The sequence below is a fragment of the Pristis pectinata genome, chromosome 2 (genome assembly GCF_009764475.1).
Source record: "Pristis pectinata isolate sPriPec2 chromosome 2, sPriPec2.1.pri, whole genome shotgun sequence".
In the NCBI taxonomy this organism is placed as follows: domain Eukaryota; kingdom Metazoa; phylum Chordata; class Chondrichthyes; order Rhinopristiformes; family Pristidae; genus Pristis; species Pristis pectinata.
Genome location: NC_067406.1, coordinates 127,779,556 through 127,800,839, shown reverse-complemented (window position 1 = coordinate 127,800,839; position 21,284 = coordinate 127,779,556). Strand labels below are relative to the sequence as shown.

Sequence of the window (21,284 nt, the reverse complement as noted above, 5' to 3'; positions counted from 1 at the left end):
AGGCAGAAAATTATCTTTTAAACTTTATTGTAGAAACGGAAAGAAGGCAGGTTCCGATTTTATTTAATTTGTCAAGAAATAATTCAGTGATTCTTAATTGATGTCTCATTCTGGCTGTTTGTTATTTAAACCTAAGAGAGACTGCTCCAATATTAGTGAAACACCTGTGCTTTCACACATCAACAGATTCAGCCTCCTCTTCTAAAGCAGTTCCTCAGCATCAAGGCTTCAGTTCTGTGGATTCTGAGCTGACTGATGAGGTTTGTGTGGGACCAGCGGACTGCCACAGGTGAGGCAGCAGGCAGGCCTGGCAGGCATTTTGGGAGGTGTTGAGCTCCTTCAGCTGTTTATGCTGGGCTTGAAGGTCTCAGCTTCTTCCCAATTATTGAGCCTGAGATTCCCAGGAATTGATAAGGATGTTGCATTTTTTTTTTGGAGGAGGCTTTTGGAGAACCCTTAAATCTTTTCCTTTGTCCACCTGGCTGTGACAGCCTGTTTTAGAGGTATCAAGCTTGTAAATGATGTGGCCTGCCTATCATAGTTGACTGAGTGAAATAAGGGCTTCCCATTTGGCCCAGGAGAGGACACTGGTTCATTGATGCTGCCATTGGATTTAGAGAATTCTGCAGAGGCAATGCTAGTGGTACCTCTCCAATGCTTTGAAGTGCCTGCTGTCTCGGAAGCATACAGGAGAGTAGGGACCACTGCTGCCTGACAGATTGTAAGCTTTGCATTCTGCTTGTGGTCTTGACCTTCAAACTGACTTTCCCTCTGAAGGTGATGGTGAATTTTACATTTGATGCTTGCCTTTTCTATAAGATGGTACCCAAGATATGGGAAGTAGTCCATGTTTTCCATGGTCTTGTTGTGGACCTTTTTTTTCCCAAAGGCTGTTGTTGTACAGTAGGGGAGGTCGGCAGAGGACCTTTGTTTTGCAGATGTTAAGAGTAAGTCCCATTCTCTCATATGCTTTAGTGAATGTGTCAATGATGACTTTGAGCTGAGTCTTGGAAAGTGCATGTAGATGAGGATTGCTTATATACTGCACCTCAATGATTGAAGTTGGGGTGACTAATAGGAAACTTGTTGGCGAGGTGCAGCCATGTGTCTTGATTGACATTGCATGAAGAATACACAAAAACAAACAAAAGATTAAATTTAGCCACAATAATAACTGTGCTCTAAGAATACATCATAGCTTCTCTGATGTGCATTTAAGACAAAAATGAGGAATTTTGGTTAGTGGAAGTTCTGGGCAAGATTATTTGTGTTCCTAACAATGTAGCATGCTTAAGCCCTCAATTTAATAGGCCAGATATTGGGCAAAGTCTTGCCAAACCCAGCCTGTGCCTTGCGTTAGCTCTGCAGTTGTACTTTTGTGGCTGTGTGGCTTCAAATGTCCTCGCAGTGTCACTGCCATGGCTCTGCCACAGAGCTGCCCGCTTTCCTGAAGGTGCTGTTGTCGATCTTGACTTTTTAACTTGTGGAAAGGAACTGTGGCCCACCACAGAGCAGCATGTTGGTGGGGTGGGGAGGGGATCAGTGTTTTCATTCCTTTCTTACATTATGTTGATGAAGGATTAGTCAATGATATCTAGAGACATGAAAAACACGTTGATGCTGGAGGAACTTGAGCTTTATTGAATGCCATATTTTGAAGCAGCACTTCTGAAATCAGCATGTTAAATAATGAAGAAACCACCAGTTGTGTTTGGTGATTGAACAGCTTCAGTGTTAATCTGTTCACTTTGTTGCAGTTCTGCTCTGAAAGATGGAATTGTAGAGATGCTCAAGCTTCAGTCCATCAGGTTGTCAACTCCAGCGACATGGCATTCCTGAGTACAGCTGCATCTCCTTATAAGGGATACGTCAGTACAACTGATAATAAGTTGTTTTATCGCTCAACAGCCAAACACCAATTCTTTCCTCAGTTTAAGCACTGTGTCTCTTGACTTGTTCTGCATTTATCAAGAGTTCATCTCACTGTTCAACTGTCAAGAAGAACTTCTATTTTTAATATAGTAATGGCTGATGAGGCAGACCTTTCACACCTGATGTGTACTTTGAATGAAATCATGCTATTTGCACCCGTGCTTTAGCTTGCAGAGAATTTTTAGCCTCTGCAACAGAGAACAGAGGAATCAAAGGTACAAAAGAACGTATTTGAACATGGTGGATAGTGTGTTGTTGTGAACCGTGCTACTGATGGTGGAGTGGAGAGAGGTGAGAAGTCCGGTCTTGGACGAGCATGGTGATGTAATGCAAAGACACGTCAATGATGTACTTGAGGCAGAGGGTACAGAGAAATTTGAAAAGCAAGACGCTAATTGGAGAATGGTGGAAAGAATCAAGTAAACTGAAGCTTGTAGGAAATTAGAGAACTCTTGAGGCTTTAAAGAGATGGAGCAGAGTTTTCACAGCAGCAACAGTTGGGTCAGTACAGTTGAAGTGGAAAAAATAAATGGTTTAAGCAACAAATAGAGAGAAGCTGAGCAGGAGTTAAGAAACTTCCTATATTCCCACTCACTTGGACCATGCTTGAGATGGAGGGGTTGATGGAATGGAGTCAAGAACTACAAAGCTATTAACAAATGGAAAAGGTGGTGCCTTCATTTAGCTTGATTAAGTTTTGGCTCATTTCTTATTTTGGTGTCGTATGGACATTCTTTAAGCGTGTTGGTCACCTTTGGGAAGAGCAGTGTACCATGATACACATGATACAAATATGGATTGCAAAGGAGAGAAAATTATCAAGCTGATCACTTTAAAGGTGACCAAAGGATTGAGAAGACAGCTGCTCTCATGGGATTATATGCGGTTGTTTTTGATTTTGACCACTATCATCTTTGCACTGTGGATAAGAGGAAAGGCAAGTTGTTGTTGAAGATGTATATTTGAGTCGTCATTGCATTCTCAGGACATGGAATTTTACAGCAAAGCAAAAGGCTGTTTGGCTGGCCTTGTCTTTGCCACCGTTAACATTCTGCACAGCCTTCTCTCACCTCACTTGATCACCATAGCCTTCATTCCTTTACTCTTTGTGCTTAGCTGTCTTAATGCCCTGTGCGTATCTATCTTCCCCTTAAACGTGACCTTGCTGATTGCCTCAATCTCTTAATGCGAATGCCACATTCTGTCAGCCTGAGCAAAATCAGCTGAAGATAGCACTCCCCAGAGTACTGGTCAAGATGTGGATGGTTGGGGAGTGATCTTAGCTTGACTGTGTAGGTAGTAAATATCACATGAATTATCTCTTAATGCCTCCACAACCTCACAAATTATTTTACAGATGATATGCATTCTTGGAGAAAACATGGATGCCAGTTGCGTATGCAGCGGGGTCCCACAAACAACATTGTGATAATAACCAGATCGCGTCGATTTTAGTGATACTGGTTGAGGGAGAAATACCGTCCCACGGTGTCTGCTGGAACTCCCTCGTTCTACTTCCAGAAAACTGTCGGAATCTCTTACGTCTGCCTAAGGGATGCAGGTGGCACCTTGGTTTGACACTTTGACCAGACAATAGCAGCTCTCTTGGTACTACAAGAGAGTGCTTCACAGTCATAGCTGCCTTCGTCAGTCTGCTCTTTGTACTTTTATCTCTGGAGTGAGACTTGAAGCCACAATCTTTGGATGTAAAGGTAACATTGCTACTACTGAGCCTCAGCTTGCACCAAAATGTCAAGTGGCGTACTTGTGACTTTGTAAAAATTTCATGATCAAACATCATAATGCTGATCCCTTTCTCTAGAATGATATTTGATTGCTGTTATGTACAAAAGTGAAAACTGGAACCCTAATATTTGATGCCAATCATGATTGGGTTTCAAATTTGCCAGCTATCAGGGAAGGCTGGTCAGGGAGAGGAGACTTTGGAATAGCCCCTTCCTGCACCACTCAAATTCACCTCCTGGTGACTTGACAAGACAATAAATTTGATGTTTGCTCGAAATGCTGCTTCATTCTCTTGCAAAAGCAACGGTAGAGTATTGATGACAGACGGCAGAGAATGGTACCAGGAAAACAAACCCAGGTTGTTATTTTTTTTACTGAAATTAAATGTCCGATGCCAGCTTCTATAATTGAATGTTGTCTGTGTCAATTGGCAGCAGTAAGATTAGTTTCTAGTTTTATCTGGTCTTTACATTTAAGTTCTATTTAAGTAATTTCAGAAAATTTGTAAAATAAGAAAAAAAAAATCAACAAAACAAAAAACTTTAATTGTGAAATGTCAAATAATTTCTAGTATTCTCCAGGTAATAATAATTAATTTTTAATTTGTTTAGTTGCCAAGCAGCTTGCCGAATAGTTTGTTTTGTACGTTCTAACTGAATGTTAAAAGTTAGAGTTTGGGTTTAATGTAATAAAAGCAAACAGTAGGCAGGCCTAACAGAATATGGTATCTTCTGAATAATCTGTGTGCTTTGTTTGTAGGTGTGCCTTCAGCATTCCCATCAGCAGATGCTTTATTCCTTGGTTGGCTGGCACAATCTCATCCGGTTTCCAAAATAGGTGGTTTACAATGGAAGTTGAACAGAGAACTGGAGACGAGCCAGCATCCTGATAAGGTCTGGCGTGAAAAGAGCTCCCAATTGAGTGGCAGAATGCAAAGCCACTCTGACTCTGCTAAACAGAGTTTATTGAAACAATCAAACCGATCCAGTGAATGCAAAAACACACCTAACCTTCACAGGGTCAAGGAGGACTACAACAGCCCAAGTATTCTTCCGCCATACGACAAGATTCGTAGTGAGGCGCGAGGTAGTGCCCGTGAGAGGAATAATGGTCTGACTACTCCTGACCATAGGAAGAAAACTGACATCAGCAGACGTAGTACAGGAGGCAAAGCTGAATTGAGAGAGAGAGCTTGTTCAAAACGGGACAAATCCTACGTGTCTGCAGAATTAACCCTACGGCAGTCTGAAAACAAACGAGCTTTGTGTGCTCCAGTGTGTAAAATTCCCTCTGTTAGCATACGGAGGTTATCTGGGGACGGCAGTCACACACACACCAAATTTAATGGTACCTTGAGCAAGGTAGCGTGCAATCAAACTGCTGTTCCTACTGGACGACCTGCAGTCAAAGTGCCTACAACGCCTACAAGTCCAGTGAAAAACTGGGGTGGGTTCAAAATCCCTAAAAAGGGAGAACGGAAGCAGCACGAGGAGAGACAGGAGCCCTGCCGGCAGAACACTGAATCCACACAATACCAGCACTTGGGATCACAGCGAACCTCGCCCAAGGAGAGAACCAAGGTGAGGTTGCTGCCAGACAGTGAGAACGATGGCTATAGTCCTGATGTTGAGATGAGTGATTCGGAAACGGAGTCAACAGACAATTGCAAGCCACAGCGGCTGAATTCAAACGGTGAACAGGAGGTATGGGACAGATACTATTCGAAGAAGCATCCTGGCCTCTTGATCTGGGGGTGTGGGATGGGGGTACGGCAGTAAGTCCACTCTCTGCCTGGTAACCATTACCGGTCCCAACAAATATTTTATTTACATGCCTTGTTGTGATATGATATTTCTTCAAGCCAAGTATTGGTACCCAGGGACATTTCCTATCATGGAATGTTTTGTCAGTAAAACACTTGTGTTTCAGTCATATGCTACAATTTTGTAGTGAATGAATCTGCCCCATACACAGTTATCAGGTAGGCCTTCTGCAAAGATTATTGAAACATCGGTAACTAGACTATAACATGCCAGCTGTAAAGCAAAGATTCAAAATCTTAATCACTTTATATATAAAAAAATGTTTAACTTAGAATCCCAGTGGTCGAGCGGTTAGTGCACCACATTTCATTATTGACTTATTTTTTTAAGGCATGATTTAAAAAAAAATGAAAATAACTTTAAAAAAAATCATTAGGCTTTATCTAGTATTTTGAGCAAAAAACAGACTGCAGTGTGGATGCAGCAAATTCTGTTCCTCAGCAGATGTAACTATCAGTAAATTGGTAAAAACCCAGTGTTCAACAGTATTAAATTGTCATTGCAGAGTTCTTCACTTCAAAGTATTCAACTGATCTGTAAGTGGTCAGGCTGAACCATACTAAGCAGTGGAACCAATGAGAGGTTCAGATATACAGCACTTGCAGGAAGGAATCCCGTGTGCTTCATAAATTCTACTATAAGTACGTGCAAGGATTGCTTGCAACTTAATGAGTTTGTGGAGCTGTGACAGGATTTTTTTTCCTGTATTCTGTTTTGTTCCCCATTCTGTTCCTTCCTGAAAAACTGGAGTGCAATTCATTTACTGTGTGATAATTTGTAAGATTATTAGTCCTTTACCTTTTTAAAAGATCGTTTGTCTGCACCATGCACGTATTGCCTTTATTTTAGACTGGCCTTTTAAATGCAACTAGCCCATTCCACATACTTGAATCGGATGTCACTTGTACCGAATCAGCTGTTAGGAAGAATATGCATTGCAGAAATAGCCCATTCCCAAATTCAGTGGGAGCAGTGAGGAGAAAATTACAAAAACTTCAAGGTATTTTTCCTATTTTTTTGAAGTTCAGTAAAGGATGGTGGTGCATTATCCATTTTGATTCCAGCATTAAAGATCCTCTGAATTTGTGATGCATCAGGTATTATCGTGAGGAGCCAGAACATTTCCAATTCACCATTTTGATTTCTCCCTCCCTCCCTCCCTCCCTCCCTCCCTCGAAGAGTAACCTGCAACAATATTGTATAAACCACAGTAGAGCAGCTGCACTACTTTAGTAATCTGCATCATTATGTTCTTTGTTTAAAATTTCTTCATACAACCAGTGAGGGGGTACAACAGCAGCACTAAAAGGAGGAACTTTTCAGTCAGTATAATAACATTCAATATTCAAACACCTTTGTAATCCAACTTTTAATCTAATTACTGGACATTCCTTTTTACTTTAAATTCTAGTATTGTTTAACTGGGATTACGTGCAGCAAGGGATGGTCTTGTCCGAACATTGAATACCATCGGGGATTAGGAAGAAGGTTTCACATCTCAAACTTAAAGCACAGCTAAACCCAGTGTTCTTATTCTCAAAGCAATGTCAACAAAGTCAAAAATACAAAATGGCCATTTTAATAATTTATGGGAAACCTATTTAAAGTTCCAAGCTTTCAATCTCTTATAAATTTGTTAAAAATGATCTGGTTTTTAAAAATCTCCAAAATTCTTAATACATAGTGTTGCATGCACTGTATTGAATTTATGTCCTGCTCATGTGCTGTAATGCAGTTGAAAATACTTCAAGTAGACACTATCAATATTGAAATGTATATTTAATTTTATTAAGTGGCCTTTTCTAATCCTTATTCAGTGCAATAGCTATGTATTAATTTTTAAAAATTGTAGAAAGGTCTTTGGCTTACATGTTTGACATGAGTATTTATGCATCTTGGATATGCAACTTAGTTTGAAATATTTGCAGCATTTTAATCTTTGTTTTTTAGTGTTTAACATGCAGGTACCATCACATTGTGCTGTACAAAAGAAACAGTCATTAATTTTATGCCTAGCCATTTTACACCTGCACTAAATAATCTTTTGGGTAGAAATAGGCAACGAATTAATAGTTTGAGTACAATGGTTTGTTTAAAGACCATAACTTAGACTGACAGTTTCATGTTAAAACTTTATTTTCCCCCGATTGTGTTTATTTGTTAAGATCGATCTTAAATTATGATTTTCATATTTTATATAGACTGTAGTTTAACATTAGGCTAGTTGAGCTACTGTGTAGTTGCTACTGGCATGCGTACATAATTTTAAACTAAAGTGATGTAAAAGGGACAGTTTTTACACATCCCCTTTCTGATTGTTCCGTACAGACCTGCTGAACAAACTTTGCAGTGTGGTGTTGTACAGAAGAAATCTATCACCATGTGCCTAGCAAAGTTTAACTGGTGTCCATTTAGTTACAAAGAGCATGGAAATAAAAGCAGAAATAAAATTTATACAGAGATGACTATTTTAAATTACCTGGCTCTTTGATGTATTTATTTTTCTTGTAAAATATTTATAAAACTGCTTTTAAAAGAGAAACTTCTGTTCTGTGAATGTTGAATATACTTAGATGAATTGTGCCTTTTTTGTGTTTGATATGTTAAGTTTACATCAGTAGTATGAGAATGGTACATCAATCTGTAAAATATTTCTCAGAATTAAATCTCATCTGGAACCAACAGAAAGAGACACTGGGCGTCTTTGTGGGCCCGTAGAGGCCAGAATAAAAATAAGGGTCTGCACACTGTCTTTTATGTATCTGGAATGTTTCTTAAATTGAGATTTTACTTAAACTTTAATAATGAATCTGGATTTTTTTAAGGCAGTGCTGTTATAAAATAAACCATCTTAACATGTTGTGTCAGGGAAATTATTCTTTTCAAAGATGGTTCTAAATACTTTCCCTATGCAAAGCAACACAACGGGATTTTGAATCTTAGATAAATTACTTAATCCAAATATGCTTTCTCTGCCAGATGTTAAGTCCCTCTTATGGCAGCATCTGGTCTCCTAGGCTGGAACATTGTAGGTTTCCATTTCTTGCATAGAAAATCTTTCTCAACGTACTGAGGGAGCACTGAAATAAAGCACTGTGCTTTCAAGGACATATGTACCAGTTTGCACCATGCAATAAATGTATATGTTTGTTTTCTCCCCAGTAAAGTTGAACTGTAATATAAACTTCTGAGATGTGTGTTTTATCATTAAGATTATGGTAAACCCCACTCTTCTATTTTACAGGTAAATATACAAATAATATTTGAGATGTAAGAAAAACAATGTCCTGATGTTATCAGCAATCCAGGAGTTTGTTTGCCACTTAGATGTATGTGGTTACAATCTGTGGCAGGGATTTGAGATAAAAGGTGATGGATTACACTCTGTCTTCAGTGGGAAGATGTATAATGGGCATGTGAACCTTGGCCTAAAAACATGTTACTCCACCCACCTCTTCTCCCCATCCTTTCAGTCAGGTTGGACTTCCAATTGTTGACATGCAGTGGAGAAGTAAGTATCTAGTTTGGCACCGCATGTTCATATAATCTTGACTGGAACACTGACCTTGGACACTCGTTTTCAGGCACAGAAATCACTTTGCCACACGAGCTCTAACATTTTTGACAGGGTCCCAATGAATGGGCAAGTGTAAAAACAGTTTAAAAAAAAATAATTTTGCTTCTCTTTACAAAATCCTCCTTGAGAGAAGGGGGCAAATTTAAAAACAACAGGCAGTTCATTTTATTATGACCGCAGATTCTTAATGGACACACAAATCTTTTTCCCTTGGTTGCTCAGTTATAGGTCCTGATTCCACAGTAGCAGCTCTGATTTATTCACTTGTTTTTGCATGTTTTAAGTTTTTGCATTGCATGTTACTGAAAGTGTGAAATAAGGTCAAGCACCTGGTACCACGGTGAATGGGGCAAACAGCTCTGTTACATACTGAACCACATTGAAGGACTGAAGAGAGAGGGTACAGCAAATTAGAATGGGGAATTCAATACTAAACCTGGCACAAAATGAGAAATGAGGAGGGAACCAAAGATTGGATTCAGAAAAATTACAAGTTTTAATTTTAAAATCTAACACTTAAAATCATAAGCAATGAGACCCACACTTTTAGTAGCATTTTCAAAGCCAAAGAGGTTGATTGAAACTTGATTACAAGCACCCTGTTTACAGAGCTGTTAATGATGTCTGACCTAGGATGTTTAATTTCATTATGCTACTCAAAAGATACTTATCAGATTTATTACCATATAAATGACCTTGTTATAAATTCCCCTCAGTCAGTAAAATTATTAACTTGAAAGCACCAATCACACCTGATATCTTGGCCTTACTGCTGTAAGACGAAGACTGAGCCATTTGATGACTGCATGAGTAAGTAATCCTGTATCAAAATGTTTAATGTGCCTCTAGAAAATTAAATCAGCATTTTGTTTTTTTTAATTAATTTTTTCCAATAATCTTGTGCTTTGTCTTTCTAACTGTGAAAGTTAACTTCAGGGCAGCTTTCTCCCTGCTTTGCACATTGGACATTGAGCACTGTGGCACCTCTATTGTTTTGCCATTACTTAATCAGTCTATATGGGAAATTCTTGAAAGGTATCTTTCCCATAGCAATAACTTCAAGCCCTTCCATTTATAAATACTTCGGAACTTCTGGCTAACCTTATATATTTAAGAAATAAAATTCTGGAGTTGTGTTCGAACAACTCCAGTTACTGGATGGCAGCCTTCAGAACCTTGTGGTTGACTGAGGCCTTAGCCATTCACTAACAACTGCATTTCAAGTAGTGGCCACTGCCTGTGTGGAAGAGTATAAATTAGGCACTGTCCCCTTGGCCTACAGAATCTACTGTTCAGATGGCAGAGGTGGATCAGGTGACAAATCTACTACTCACCACCATGCTACATAAAACACTGTCATAATACAGTACTGTTTGGTTAACTTTAAAATTGTTAATGGCGTTTGAAAAGGGTAGTTACTTGAAAGGTGATGGTGCTCTCATGTCACCTGTGAGCGATGAATTTGACAGATCTGAATGGCTCCATTAGAGAGAGAATGATATCACCTGGTTAGGATGAGAAAGAATTTGGTGGGCAGTGAAGCACCAAAATAATCACCAGTGAATTTTCAAGGGCCTGTAACTGTAAACATTTCTATTGTGCATTTCAAGGTTTAAACAATGTCCTTCCTTTTATGAGAGGTAGGTGGGTGCAGAAATAGAACCAAGATAGAAAACTGGAAACTTTGTGCTACAGAGTGACCACCCTACTGCATTTTACAAAGTATTTTCTTAAATTCATTGGACAAACATTGTAGCACACAATAGAATTTCTAGTTTCAGATACTTTCAATTGGAAGTAGCTCGAGTGCAACAGGATCATTTTTGGTACAGGCCTGAAAACTAACAACTTGTCCAGTATTTCTTAAAACACCCTATCTTTCAATTTTTGAACTGACTTGATACTGGTACACTCCCCCTCAAAACAGAAACTATACTTTCATTTGCAAATTGCTCCAATTGCGAGCCCATTAGTTAATGGTGAAGAGAAACAACATCATTTTTAAACTGCAGACATTCTATTTACTCGTCATGGCCAACAACAGCATAAGACAAGACATTGTGTTAAAACAGAAACATTGATTTATTTTGTATAGTGGCATGTATACACACAGGCAAAAAGGGAAATGGGCCAAGACAGTGCTGTCCAAGTTTAAAAACACACAGGAAAACTAGTGTTTGCAAATGTCTTCTCTCCAAAATGATGAATTATTATTCAATATTATGCAGAGTGAGTTTGACTGTTAAAAACATCTGCAGCGCACAAGGAAGGTGTTGGGGCCTATGCTGTCCAAAAATGGATTATTTAGGTTAATCCCACTTTCCAGCTTTTGATCCAAACCTTGCAGGTTACGTTCTTGGAGGTCATCCAGATCCTTCGTGTAGTTGAGTGTTTTGTCTCCACTACCTTTTCCAATCACTACTCATTCAAGTGGGAAACAAAACATTTCCACACCTTCTCTCCAACCCTTCTTCCAATTCACAGAAACTGAGGTCAATAATGTTGAATTTTACTTCATAATCTCAGAATAGGGTGGTTTAGAATTTCTAAATGATCAGAGGTCAAACCTCAATTTCTTTTAAAGCTCAACAGAATGGCACAATTCTGAAAGATTAACAAGTCACTTGTGGTTTTCATGTGTTCCAGTGACAAGACTTGTATTAAGACAAATGAACACCTAACCAAAACTGCAACTCTTTGGCAGAACCCCATTAGATTTTGCAATTTTACAAATTTGATAGAAGGACTGGTTCATCCAACACTGTCGATCTATATTAGGAACTTTGATCAAGATTTTATGTGAACATCTTACAACATTTAAATTCAGGTGATGGCTTGTAATGCAGACCTGGATTTTTTTTTGGTAATTTCCACAGCTGACACTATTGCACAGTTGGATGTTTATTTGCTCTGGAAGATGGAAGTTCAAGTATTCAGTGATTTAAAATGCTTTCCAGATCAAACAGCGTGTCAGCTTTTCTTCTCTGTGATGTTACTGTGCTGAGCTGTAGTAAAACAAAATTCAAAGTCATAATCTAATTATTCTATCAACTATTCACAATCAGCAGAGAGATGGAAGGAGTCATCAACAGTGTTACTAAGTGATATTTACTGAGGTTCTGCCAAGATCACTTAGCCCCAATCCTCATTACAACTCGTCAAAATTTAAACAAACTTAAAAAAAAATGCTGAATTCTCGGTGAGGCAAGAATGACTGTTCCTGATGAGGCAGTACTGATGGACAGTGGCACCAAAGAGCCCTTGTGAAACAGACGTCAATGAGGATCAAGGGAAAACTCCCTATTACATTAAGTTACATCTACTACAAGAGGAGGATGGTCATTGCTGGAGATCAAAGGCCACTGGCATTTCTTGGGACAGCATCATAAATTCAACTACTTATGGTTGTTTCATCAATGACCTTCCTTCAAAGGTAAGTAGGGTTGTCCACTGAAAGACTGCACAGTATGCCATTCCAATGATATTCCCTCATCATAAGGGAAACTTAGTCTCTTCCCATAATGTTCTGTGGTACTACCAGTGTTAAATCTTGACTATCAATATTCTGGGGATTATCAGCAAACACAGTTGGAACAGCTATAAAAGTGCTGGGGCTTTTGCAGTTCCTTTGATCATCAACCACTTTAAACCTTCATTTCCTCCACTATCAATGAATGCTGTCTACAATATGTATCATTTGCAAGATGATACTACACAGCAAGGAGGGACAATAACTATTTGTACTGAGAGAAGCGGAATTTCAAGAATGATTTTTTAAAATTAATTTGTTGAGATTCACTTTTGATTAGTATGATAATAAAACAGACTTTCTTATTGTGATATTTGGTGAATAAAGTTGCCAAATGCCAGTAGATCCTAGGTGTTGTTAGTGAGCTGGAAAAAATATTATTTCATGAGAAGACACTTAAGACCATAAGACATAAGAGCAGAATCAGGCCATTCGAGTCTGCTCCACCGTTTGATTCACGGCTTATTTATTTTTCCCTCTGAACCCCATTCTCCTGCCTCCTCCCCTTAACCTTTGATGCCCTTACTAATGAAGAACCTATATCAGCCTCCACAGCAGTCCGTGGCAATGAATTCCACAGATTCACCACCCTCTGGCTGAAGTAACTCATCTCAGTTCAAAAGGATGTCTTTTTATCCTGAGGCCGTGCCCTTGGGTCCTAGACTCTCCCACTACTGGAAACATTATCTCCGCGTCCACTCTATCCATGCCTTTCAATATTCAGTAGGTTTCAATGAGAATCTCTCCGTCCGCCCATGCCCCCACCTTACTTCTAAACTCCAACGAGTACAGGGGCTTGGAGCCATGCTTCCTCAACACTATCTGCTCCTCTACCCACCTTTGGATCATCCACAAACTTGGCCACAAAGCCATCAATTCAGTCACCCAGATCATTAACATATAACATGAAAAGTAGCCACCCAACACCCCTGTGGAACACCACTAGTCACTGGCAGCCAACCAGGAAAGGGCCCTTTATTCCCACTCTTTGCCTTCTGCCAGTCAGCCAATCTTCTATCCATGTTAGTACCTTTCCTGTAATACCATGGGCTCCTATCTTGTTTAGCAGCCTCACGTGCGGCACCTGTTAAAAGGCCTCTGAAAATCCAAGTAAACAACATCCATTGACTCTCCTTTGTCTATCCCGCCTGTTACCTCCTCAAAGAACTCCAGAAGATTTGTCAGGCAAGATCTCCCCTTAAGGAGAGCACACTGACTTCAGCCTATTTTATCATGTACTTCCAAGTACCCCAAAACCTCATCCTTAATAATAGACTAAAATCTTACCAACCACTGAAACAGGCTAACTGGGCCTATAATGTCCTGTCTTTTGCCTCCCTCCCTTCTTAAAGAGTGAAGTGATATTTGAGATTTTCCAGTCCTCTGGAACCATTCCTGACTCTATAGTGATTCTTGACTGATGCCTCCACAATCTCTTCAGCCACCTCTTTCAGAATGTTAGGGTGTAGTCCATATGGTCCAGATGACTTATCCACCTTCAGACCTTTCAGCTTCCCAAGCACCTTCTCCTTAGTAATAGCGACGACACTCACTTCTGTCCTGACTCTTGAATTTCTGGCACGTTGCTGGTGTCTTCCAGTGAAGACTGATGCAAAATACTTATTCACTTGTCTGCCATTTCTTTGTTCCCCATTACTACTTCTCCAGCATCATTTTCCAGCAGTTCAATGTCCACTCTTGCCTCTCTTTTACTCTTTATATATCTGAAAAAACTTTTGGTATCCTCTTTTATATTATTGGCTAGCTACCTTTTCTCCCCTTATTGCTTTTTTAGTTGTCTTCTGTTGGTTCTTCAAAGCTTCCCAATCCTCTAGCTTCCCGCTAATTTTTGCAATATTGTATGCCCTCTCTTTTGTGTTTATGCTGTCTTTGACTTCCCTTGTCAGCCACGGTTGCCTCATCCCCTCTTTAGAATGCTGCTGCTTCTTTGGGATGAAATGATTCTGCATCTTCTAAATTACTCCCAGAAACTCCTGGGAGTAATTCAGGAGTAATTTAAGTTCTATGTTACTCACCCCAGGAACAGAAAGATTGATTAATAAGCAGGGCCTCAGAGTGATCTCTGGATACTGCTGGTACTATCAACATTATGTAGAGAAATTGCAGGAACAGTACAGGAGGAAAAGCTTTGGATTCTGTGGGCAATGGGACTGGTTCAAGGGGAGATGGTGCTTGCAGAAGTTGGGCAGGTTGTATTTCAACAAAGTAGGGACCAACATTTTTGTACAAAACATTCAATATTTTTCCTGGTATTAATACACAAGATCATATTTGAATTTGTGATACAAATGTACTGTGCCTCAAAACTTTACACTAATGGTCTTTTAATGAGAAACACAAACTAAGACAAAAGGATTAATAAAATTATTTAAGAACAGGCCATTTTTATAGTATCCAATAGTACGTACCGAATCTATAAAAGAACATGATTCCTTACAGAATAAAACATTATGGTTATTTACAATGTGTTACTCATTGAAACCATCCTTAATAAATCATTGTCTTACAGCTCTATTAAGTCAACCAGATAATAGCCAAAATGCAACTGTTACAGAATCAAAAATGGCAATTTTAAATTGATAAATTTGGTATGAAATCGATTGTTAAATTTTACCCGAACCCCTTAATTGGATTGCAATTTACAGCCTGCATTCATGCATCATTATTACATCCTAGCTATTTTAAAATGAAGATATGCAAGTGTAGATTTTGTGACACGTCATGTACCTTATCAGGTGGTCTCCGTGATCCAGTGCTCAGTCATTTAATGAATAGCTGTAATCTTTGAGTTACTAAATGTGCCCATTTAAAGGACATTTTAAATCCAGTCCCATGATGTGGACATCATTGACAGGCACTGCACTTATTGCCAATTCTGAATTACCCTTATGTTGAGTGGCCTGCTGGACCATTTCGGAGAGCAGTTAAGAATCAACTACTACATTACTGAGTGGGTTTGAGTTACATATAGGCCAGACAAGTAAAGATAGCAGATTTCTTTCCCTAAAGGTCATTAATGCACTGGGTCCACTTTTACAATAATTCATTCATTATTTTGCTCACCATTATTGATTGCAGCTTTATATTCCAAAAATTGTATTTGTTAACCAAATAAAGAATACAATATAGTACATATGGTTCTGCTATAATGCAATAGCTACATTCCCAAGTAACCCCACATTATAAAAAGTCAAATTATAGCAGAACAGGCAGTAGTTGCCTTCAAAGCACAGATTTAAACAGGTTTTCCCCAATCACAATATAGCCAATGCAGCCCACGTAATGTAAATAGTGTTCCCTAATCCATCAATCACATTATAACCAATTCACATTATGGAAACACACTACAGCAGAACTACCATTAGCATTTACTTGAACTAACAGTGTGCTTTTTACTAGTAACTAAAAGCCACTATTGCCAAAAACAGAGTTTAAATGGTGCAAGATTAAGTGGAATCCACATATCCAATTTTTAAAAATGGGAAAGGAAATTGGTCACAATATTCACTGCTATTATTAGTCAATAGATCTTTTCCTTTCTTGTATTTTTGTTCTTTTTATTTTGTGACTTTCTTCCTTTTCATTATTTTAATGTATCATCTACCATTTATAACTTATATTAGTTTAAAATCAGTTTTTCCTCCCGATCCAGACCATTAGCTTTGAGATAAAGGTAGCCAAGTACAGATGCACAAGGCCAAGGGTGCCAGTTAACTGATCAACTCTTGCTTGCTTACTTATCACAACATTAGAGGCCATTGAGTCCATGCTCATCGTTCCCTTCACCTTACTTCCCTATAGCCATGCAACTTGTTCCTTTTCATCTGCTCATCAGCATCAATTTGGTTCTTTTTGCCATAATCTACGCTAAGGGGTAAGTGGCAAAGGTAGCCAATTAATCTACTTTGGGATGTGGAGGAAAACCACAACAGCCGGCAGAAACATGGTCATGGGGAGAACAGGCAAAGTCCACAGATAGCACCCGATATTGGAATTGAAGCCAGGTCCGTGGAACTGTGAAGCGGCAGCACTACCTGCTGCACCACCATGCTGTCCTACGGGCAACTTCTTCAGACTGCGATTAAATACTTTGTTTAAACAAGCAATTCTTCCCCTTCCTGTCAAAATGATCAGGTCAAGTTCCCAGTGACCAAATGTACAACCTGTGGCACCATCATTAGGCAGTACATTACCTTTCCCCCAGAGACATAATGTCAAGGTCATACAGCGCAGAAACAGGCCCTTCGGCCCAACTTGTCCTGTTACAATAATCTCTCCAATGCAAAGCATTGAGCAACCTGTAGAGTGGTAGAGCTGAAATTCACATCACTGTAACTACACTAAAAAAGTATTTAGTAAAATACTGGATTTTGTGATATTATAGATGAACGATTGGGCCTAACATGGGGTATTAATAAAATTTATTGAATAAATATTCCTATAAATTAAAGACGAGAGCTTGAAACAAGTATTTAAAATTTTATTTACAGTGTGGTAACAGGCCCTTCCGGCCCAACGAGTCTGTGCCGCCCATTTTAAACCCAAATTAACCTACCCGTACACCTTCACAATGTGGGAGGAAATCGGAGCACCCGGAGGAAACCCACACAGACACGGGAGAACATACAAACTCCTTACAGACAGCGATGGGAATTGAACCCCGATCGCTGGCACTGTAATAGCGTCGCGCTAACCGCTGTGCTACCGTGCCGCCCCCATGCTAAGATTACTTTCTGATAATCATCTATCACTCATAATTTAATAATCAATAATTGTTCACACGACATCATTCATCAACAATGGAAAATCCCAACTGAAAACAATTGTGGGAGAAGCCTGAGAATAATTTAGTATTCACAGAATGGTTACAGCGTGGTACAAGGCCTTTCAAACTGTTGAGCTATTACTGGATCTAGCTAGTTCCAGTTTCCTATCCTCTCCACAAAGTCCTGCAAACTCTTCTCTTTCATGTACTTACCCAGCAACCTTCTGAACACTACAATTGAAACTGTCTCCATTCCCACCCAATGATTTACAGGCCCTAACCATTACTGTATATAAAATAAAATGGTGTCATGCTAGTTTTGGTTCTTTTGCCAATTATCTTCATCCTATAGTTCTTGATCCTTCCAATTGAAACAGTTTTTCTTGATCAATATCCTTCATGATTTTAAATACTTCTGTCAGATCTCCTCTCAACTTCCTCTGTTGTAAGTCCCTCAACGCTGGAATAATTTTGGTAAATTTCTTCCACACCCTTTCCAAAGCCTTTACATCTTTCTTAAAGTGTGGTGCTCGAAACTGATGATAATACTTCAGTTATGGGCAAACCAATGTTTTCTAAAAGGCTCATCTTGATTTGCTTGTTGTACTCTCTGCCTCCACAATTAGGATTCCCCATACTTTTTTAAAAAAAGCTAATTTCTGAACTCTCCTCTTTATGCTGTTCACACACCTGTCGAATAATTTTGCATTCTATTTTATGTTTGTTGTCAGACTTTGAAGCATGGTCTGGTCCCATAACAATGGGAATTCCTTCTTTCTCTCTCCCCTCCCCTTCCCCATACTTCCTTTATTCCAGCCTCTCTGAACTTTCTGCAGTAGGCCTAGTTCTTGCATTTTAACCATTATACATCTGCCCTGTACTCTTTTATCCTCCATTTTTTTGGTCAACACGGAACTCTGGCTTTAATCTTCCCTTCTCTGTTATGGGAATGCACCTACGTCATAGATGAAATACTGCCTCCCATTGTTCAATTTTACCTGGCAAGCTTTGATTCCATTTTACCCAGGCATATGTTTCATCCCATTTGGAAGAGGTCTTTCTCCTGGGGACAATTTTTTTACTGTGGAGTGCTCTATATCATTTTCCATTGCTATGATATTATGATCACAGTTTTCTAGATGTTCCCCTAGTGATCCTTACTACACCTGGCTCTGCTCAATTATGAGGACCAAATCCAGCATTATCATCTCCTTCACTGGGCCAGAAACATACTGCTCTGAACACACTTAAGAAACTCTTCTTCCTCTTTGCCCATAATGTCATTTCCAAACTAGACTATATACATGGATGGTTGAAGTCTATTAATGATCACTACGGCTTTTGCACAACACAAATTCTCCTGCAAACATGCTCCTCAATATCCTTCCCATTAGGTGGCAGCCTACAAAACAGTCCAAGTAGTATAATTGCATCTCCATTGTTTCTTAAAACTAAACAGACAAGTTATATCCTTGATTATTCCAGGATATTCCCTCTATCTCTCCCTTCCTCTGCAGTATTCTCCTCAATCACTGATGAGGTTTACACGTGTCATTTATAAGATCATTTGAACCCAAGCATTAAGCCTCTAATACCCATTATTTTCTATCTGCCTGACTCTGTACTTATGGCATAAAAAAGAAAAAACACATTTCAATTCAAGGTTAAAATAATCACTATAGCTGTTAACCAGCTTGTCTGACTATGTGTCCATTTACCTTTTGGGAGGCTGTAGCTGCTCTGTGCTCTGAGTGAGTCAGCCGCCTTTGAAGTCTGTTAATTTTTTCCTGATTTTCCGACAGCTGTTTCTCATACTGCTCCAAATAAAAATGGAAATGTGTAAAAGATGGATTCTTACAAAAAAAATATGAACCTAAAGGCTTTCCTGATATACAAACTTTAAAAGTTTTTTTTTAAATTAAGGTAATCTGTATCAAAAATGAATGGGAAACATAATAGACCCCAGCAAGAGAAGAAATGATTATAGAGAAACGTAGTAGTCCAGAAATGGTATATCAAAGTACCTTTCATTATTTTAGTGTTAAACAAAACAGTAACTTGTGGTGAAAGAAAGGGATGGGTTCCAATATGCTACAAATTATTGGATGATGTGTGCTAATCTTTCATTAGCACTGTCAAAACTGAAAGAATTATCTTTTCCTCACAACCCTCTATGGTGTCATGAAATTCATGTTTGTTCCTTTAATGCCAATGAGACAAGCCATTTTGGGCCAGTGATTCATGGTACGTATATGGACACTGTTAATGGCAAGGATTTATAGTTCTTGTGTGTCACATTGCCCTGGTGGCCCAGAAGTGGAATAAACTTATGGAGTTTGTTAATTTTTTTCCCTCTCCATCTTTGTTTCCCTCTTCTCTCTCCCTCAGTCTCATTCAATTATTGTCTCAATCCATTTATCGTTCATGCCTTTCAGTGGTTCAGGAGGTAGGCCATTTGTTCTAATTTCACTTGACCTGCCACATGTCATCAATTTGCTTGACTACAGCCAATTGCAAAAAAAATACAAACTTAACTGTGAGGTAAAAAATTCAATTCTTGGCAATAACCATGAGATTCACCACTCCAAAACTTCTGGGCCAATGTATTTTTTGTAAATAAAGATCATTAACTTTTTCTTGTGGTACTATACTCAGTAATTCTCCTGCATTAGAAATGTAACAGGACCTCTCAGAAATAGATGAACTGATGGCAAGTGTATAAATTAAAATGTCTGTTCAGCAAATGTATCAAGCTAAACTAAAATCTGAAGTTCTAATTACAGACTGGAAATACTCTTCAGACATTTTTTTTTAAAAACTTTCCCAGCTCATATTTTTGTTGATCATTTCCATCTGCCAGAATAGCAAATAAGCTCTCCCACCCAAAACCATTTGAGAGTTCATTACTGAATTCTGAAAATAAATCAAAATAAAGACAATTGCAGATAAAATTCCACCAAAACAAATCAGCATTTTCTATCACGTAATGCATTTGAAGGGGAATAAAAAGACTGCATATTTTGAGAAAAAAGTTAGAAATTCTTCAGTGTTGATTCACTAGAAGTTTAAGAATTAACTGCAGTGTACCCGCTCTTCTGCGCAAGGAGATGGATTCAATTTAAAAAAAAACTCTCACCAGATGTGGAGACACAAGTTGCTTAAAGTCAAGGTCATACCATGTGAAAATGTTTAAAATCCCAAATTATACCACCAGGTTCATATTTAAGTATCAAAGCATTATGGACATCAGACTAGTGAACAATCAATCATGTAATCCCTACCATGTGCATACATAATTTGAAAATTACAGCTTTACTTCAGATGTTTTCAACTGTGAGTAATCAGTATTGATTTTTTTCTTCTATGTGGAATACCACTAATAATACTAAGGGATAATTCAGGTAGTAACAGAATGTAGAAATTTATTTGATGCATATGGATTATAATTTTTTTCCTATATTTTTTTCCAATTAAATCTTATTCAAAAAAGTTAAAACTTTATATTCAGAGCATATTAAATTATGTGGGTACCAGGCTGAAAAAATAACAAAGATCATTTCTAACTCTTAAATCAGAATGCAAAATAAATCTGCTGCAGATTGGAGTTATGATTGAGATCAATTATCTCACCTCTGCCATTTTCTCATGAGTAGCCTCTAGCTGGGAACTCAATTCCTGGGAGTGCTGTTTTTGTCGATTGAGCTCAGTCCTGTCAGCAAAGGGGAAGAAAGAATGAAGTAGTACTTAATTTGGGACTTATTTATCTCAGAAGTTAATATTCCCAACAATTTAGGGTTGAGATGAATATTGCCTCAGTACTTCAAAAGAGCCAAACAGAATCATTTGAAATATTTTGACTTCTGACAGACAAAAAAAACCATTGGAATGCTG

At 38.6% G+C, this 21,284-nt stretch overlaps 2 protein-coding genes across 6 annotated transcripts in view; one reads left to right on the top strand and one right to left on the bottom strand.

The window, feature by feature from the left end:
• Positions 1-8,682, top strand: part of LOC127567348 (protein Jade-1-like) — a 103,288-nt gene extending 94,606 nt beyond the window's left edge. The window contains exons 11-12 of one of the 3 annotated variants that reach the window (XR_007955864.1): positions 3,290-3,644; positions 4,438-4,555. Coding sequence is in view for 2 of the 3 variants with exons in the window: in XM_052010141.1 (XP_051866101.1) it covers positions 4,438-5,456 (1,019 nt within the window). In the remaining variant the exon portion in view is untranslated. Of the gene's footprint in view, positions 1-3,289; positions 3,645-4,437 lie in introns of all 3 variants that reach the window. The other 2 variants (XM_052010141.1, XM_052010142.1) reach the window with 2 other exon arrangements.
• A 2,465-nt stretch (positions 8,683-11,147) lies between these two features.
• The window catches only part of sclt1 (sodium channel and clathrin linker 1), a 48,331-nt gene continuing 38,194 nt past the window's right edge, over positions 11,148-21,284 (bottom strand). For all 3 annotated transcript variants that reach the window (XM_052037579.1, XM_052037586.1, XM_052037595.1), the window contains 3 exons: positions 21,024-21,102; positions 19,112-19,207; positions 11,148-12,083 (listed from right to left, as the gene is read on the bottom strand). In XM_052037579.1, the coding sequence (XP_051893539.1) occupies positions 12,012-12,083; positions 19,112-19,207; positions 21,024-21,102 (247 nt within the window). In that variant the 3' untranslated portion in view covers positions 11,148-12,011. The remainder of the gene's footprint in view (positions 12,084-19,111; positions 19,208-21,023; positions 21,103-21,284) is intronic.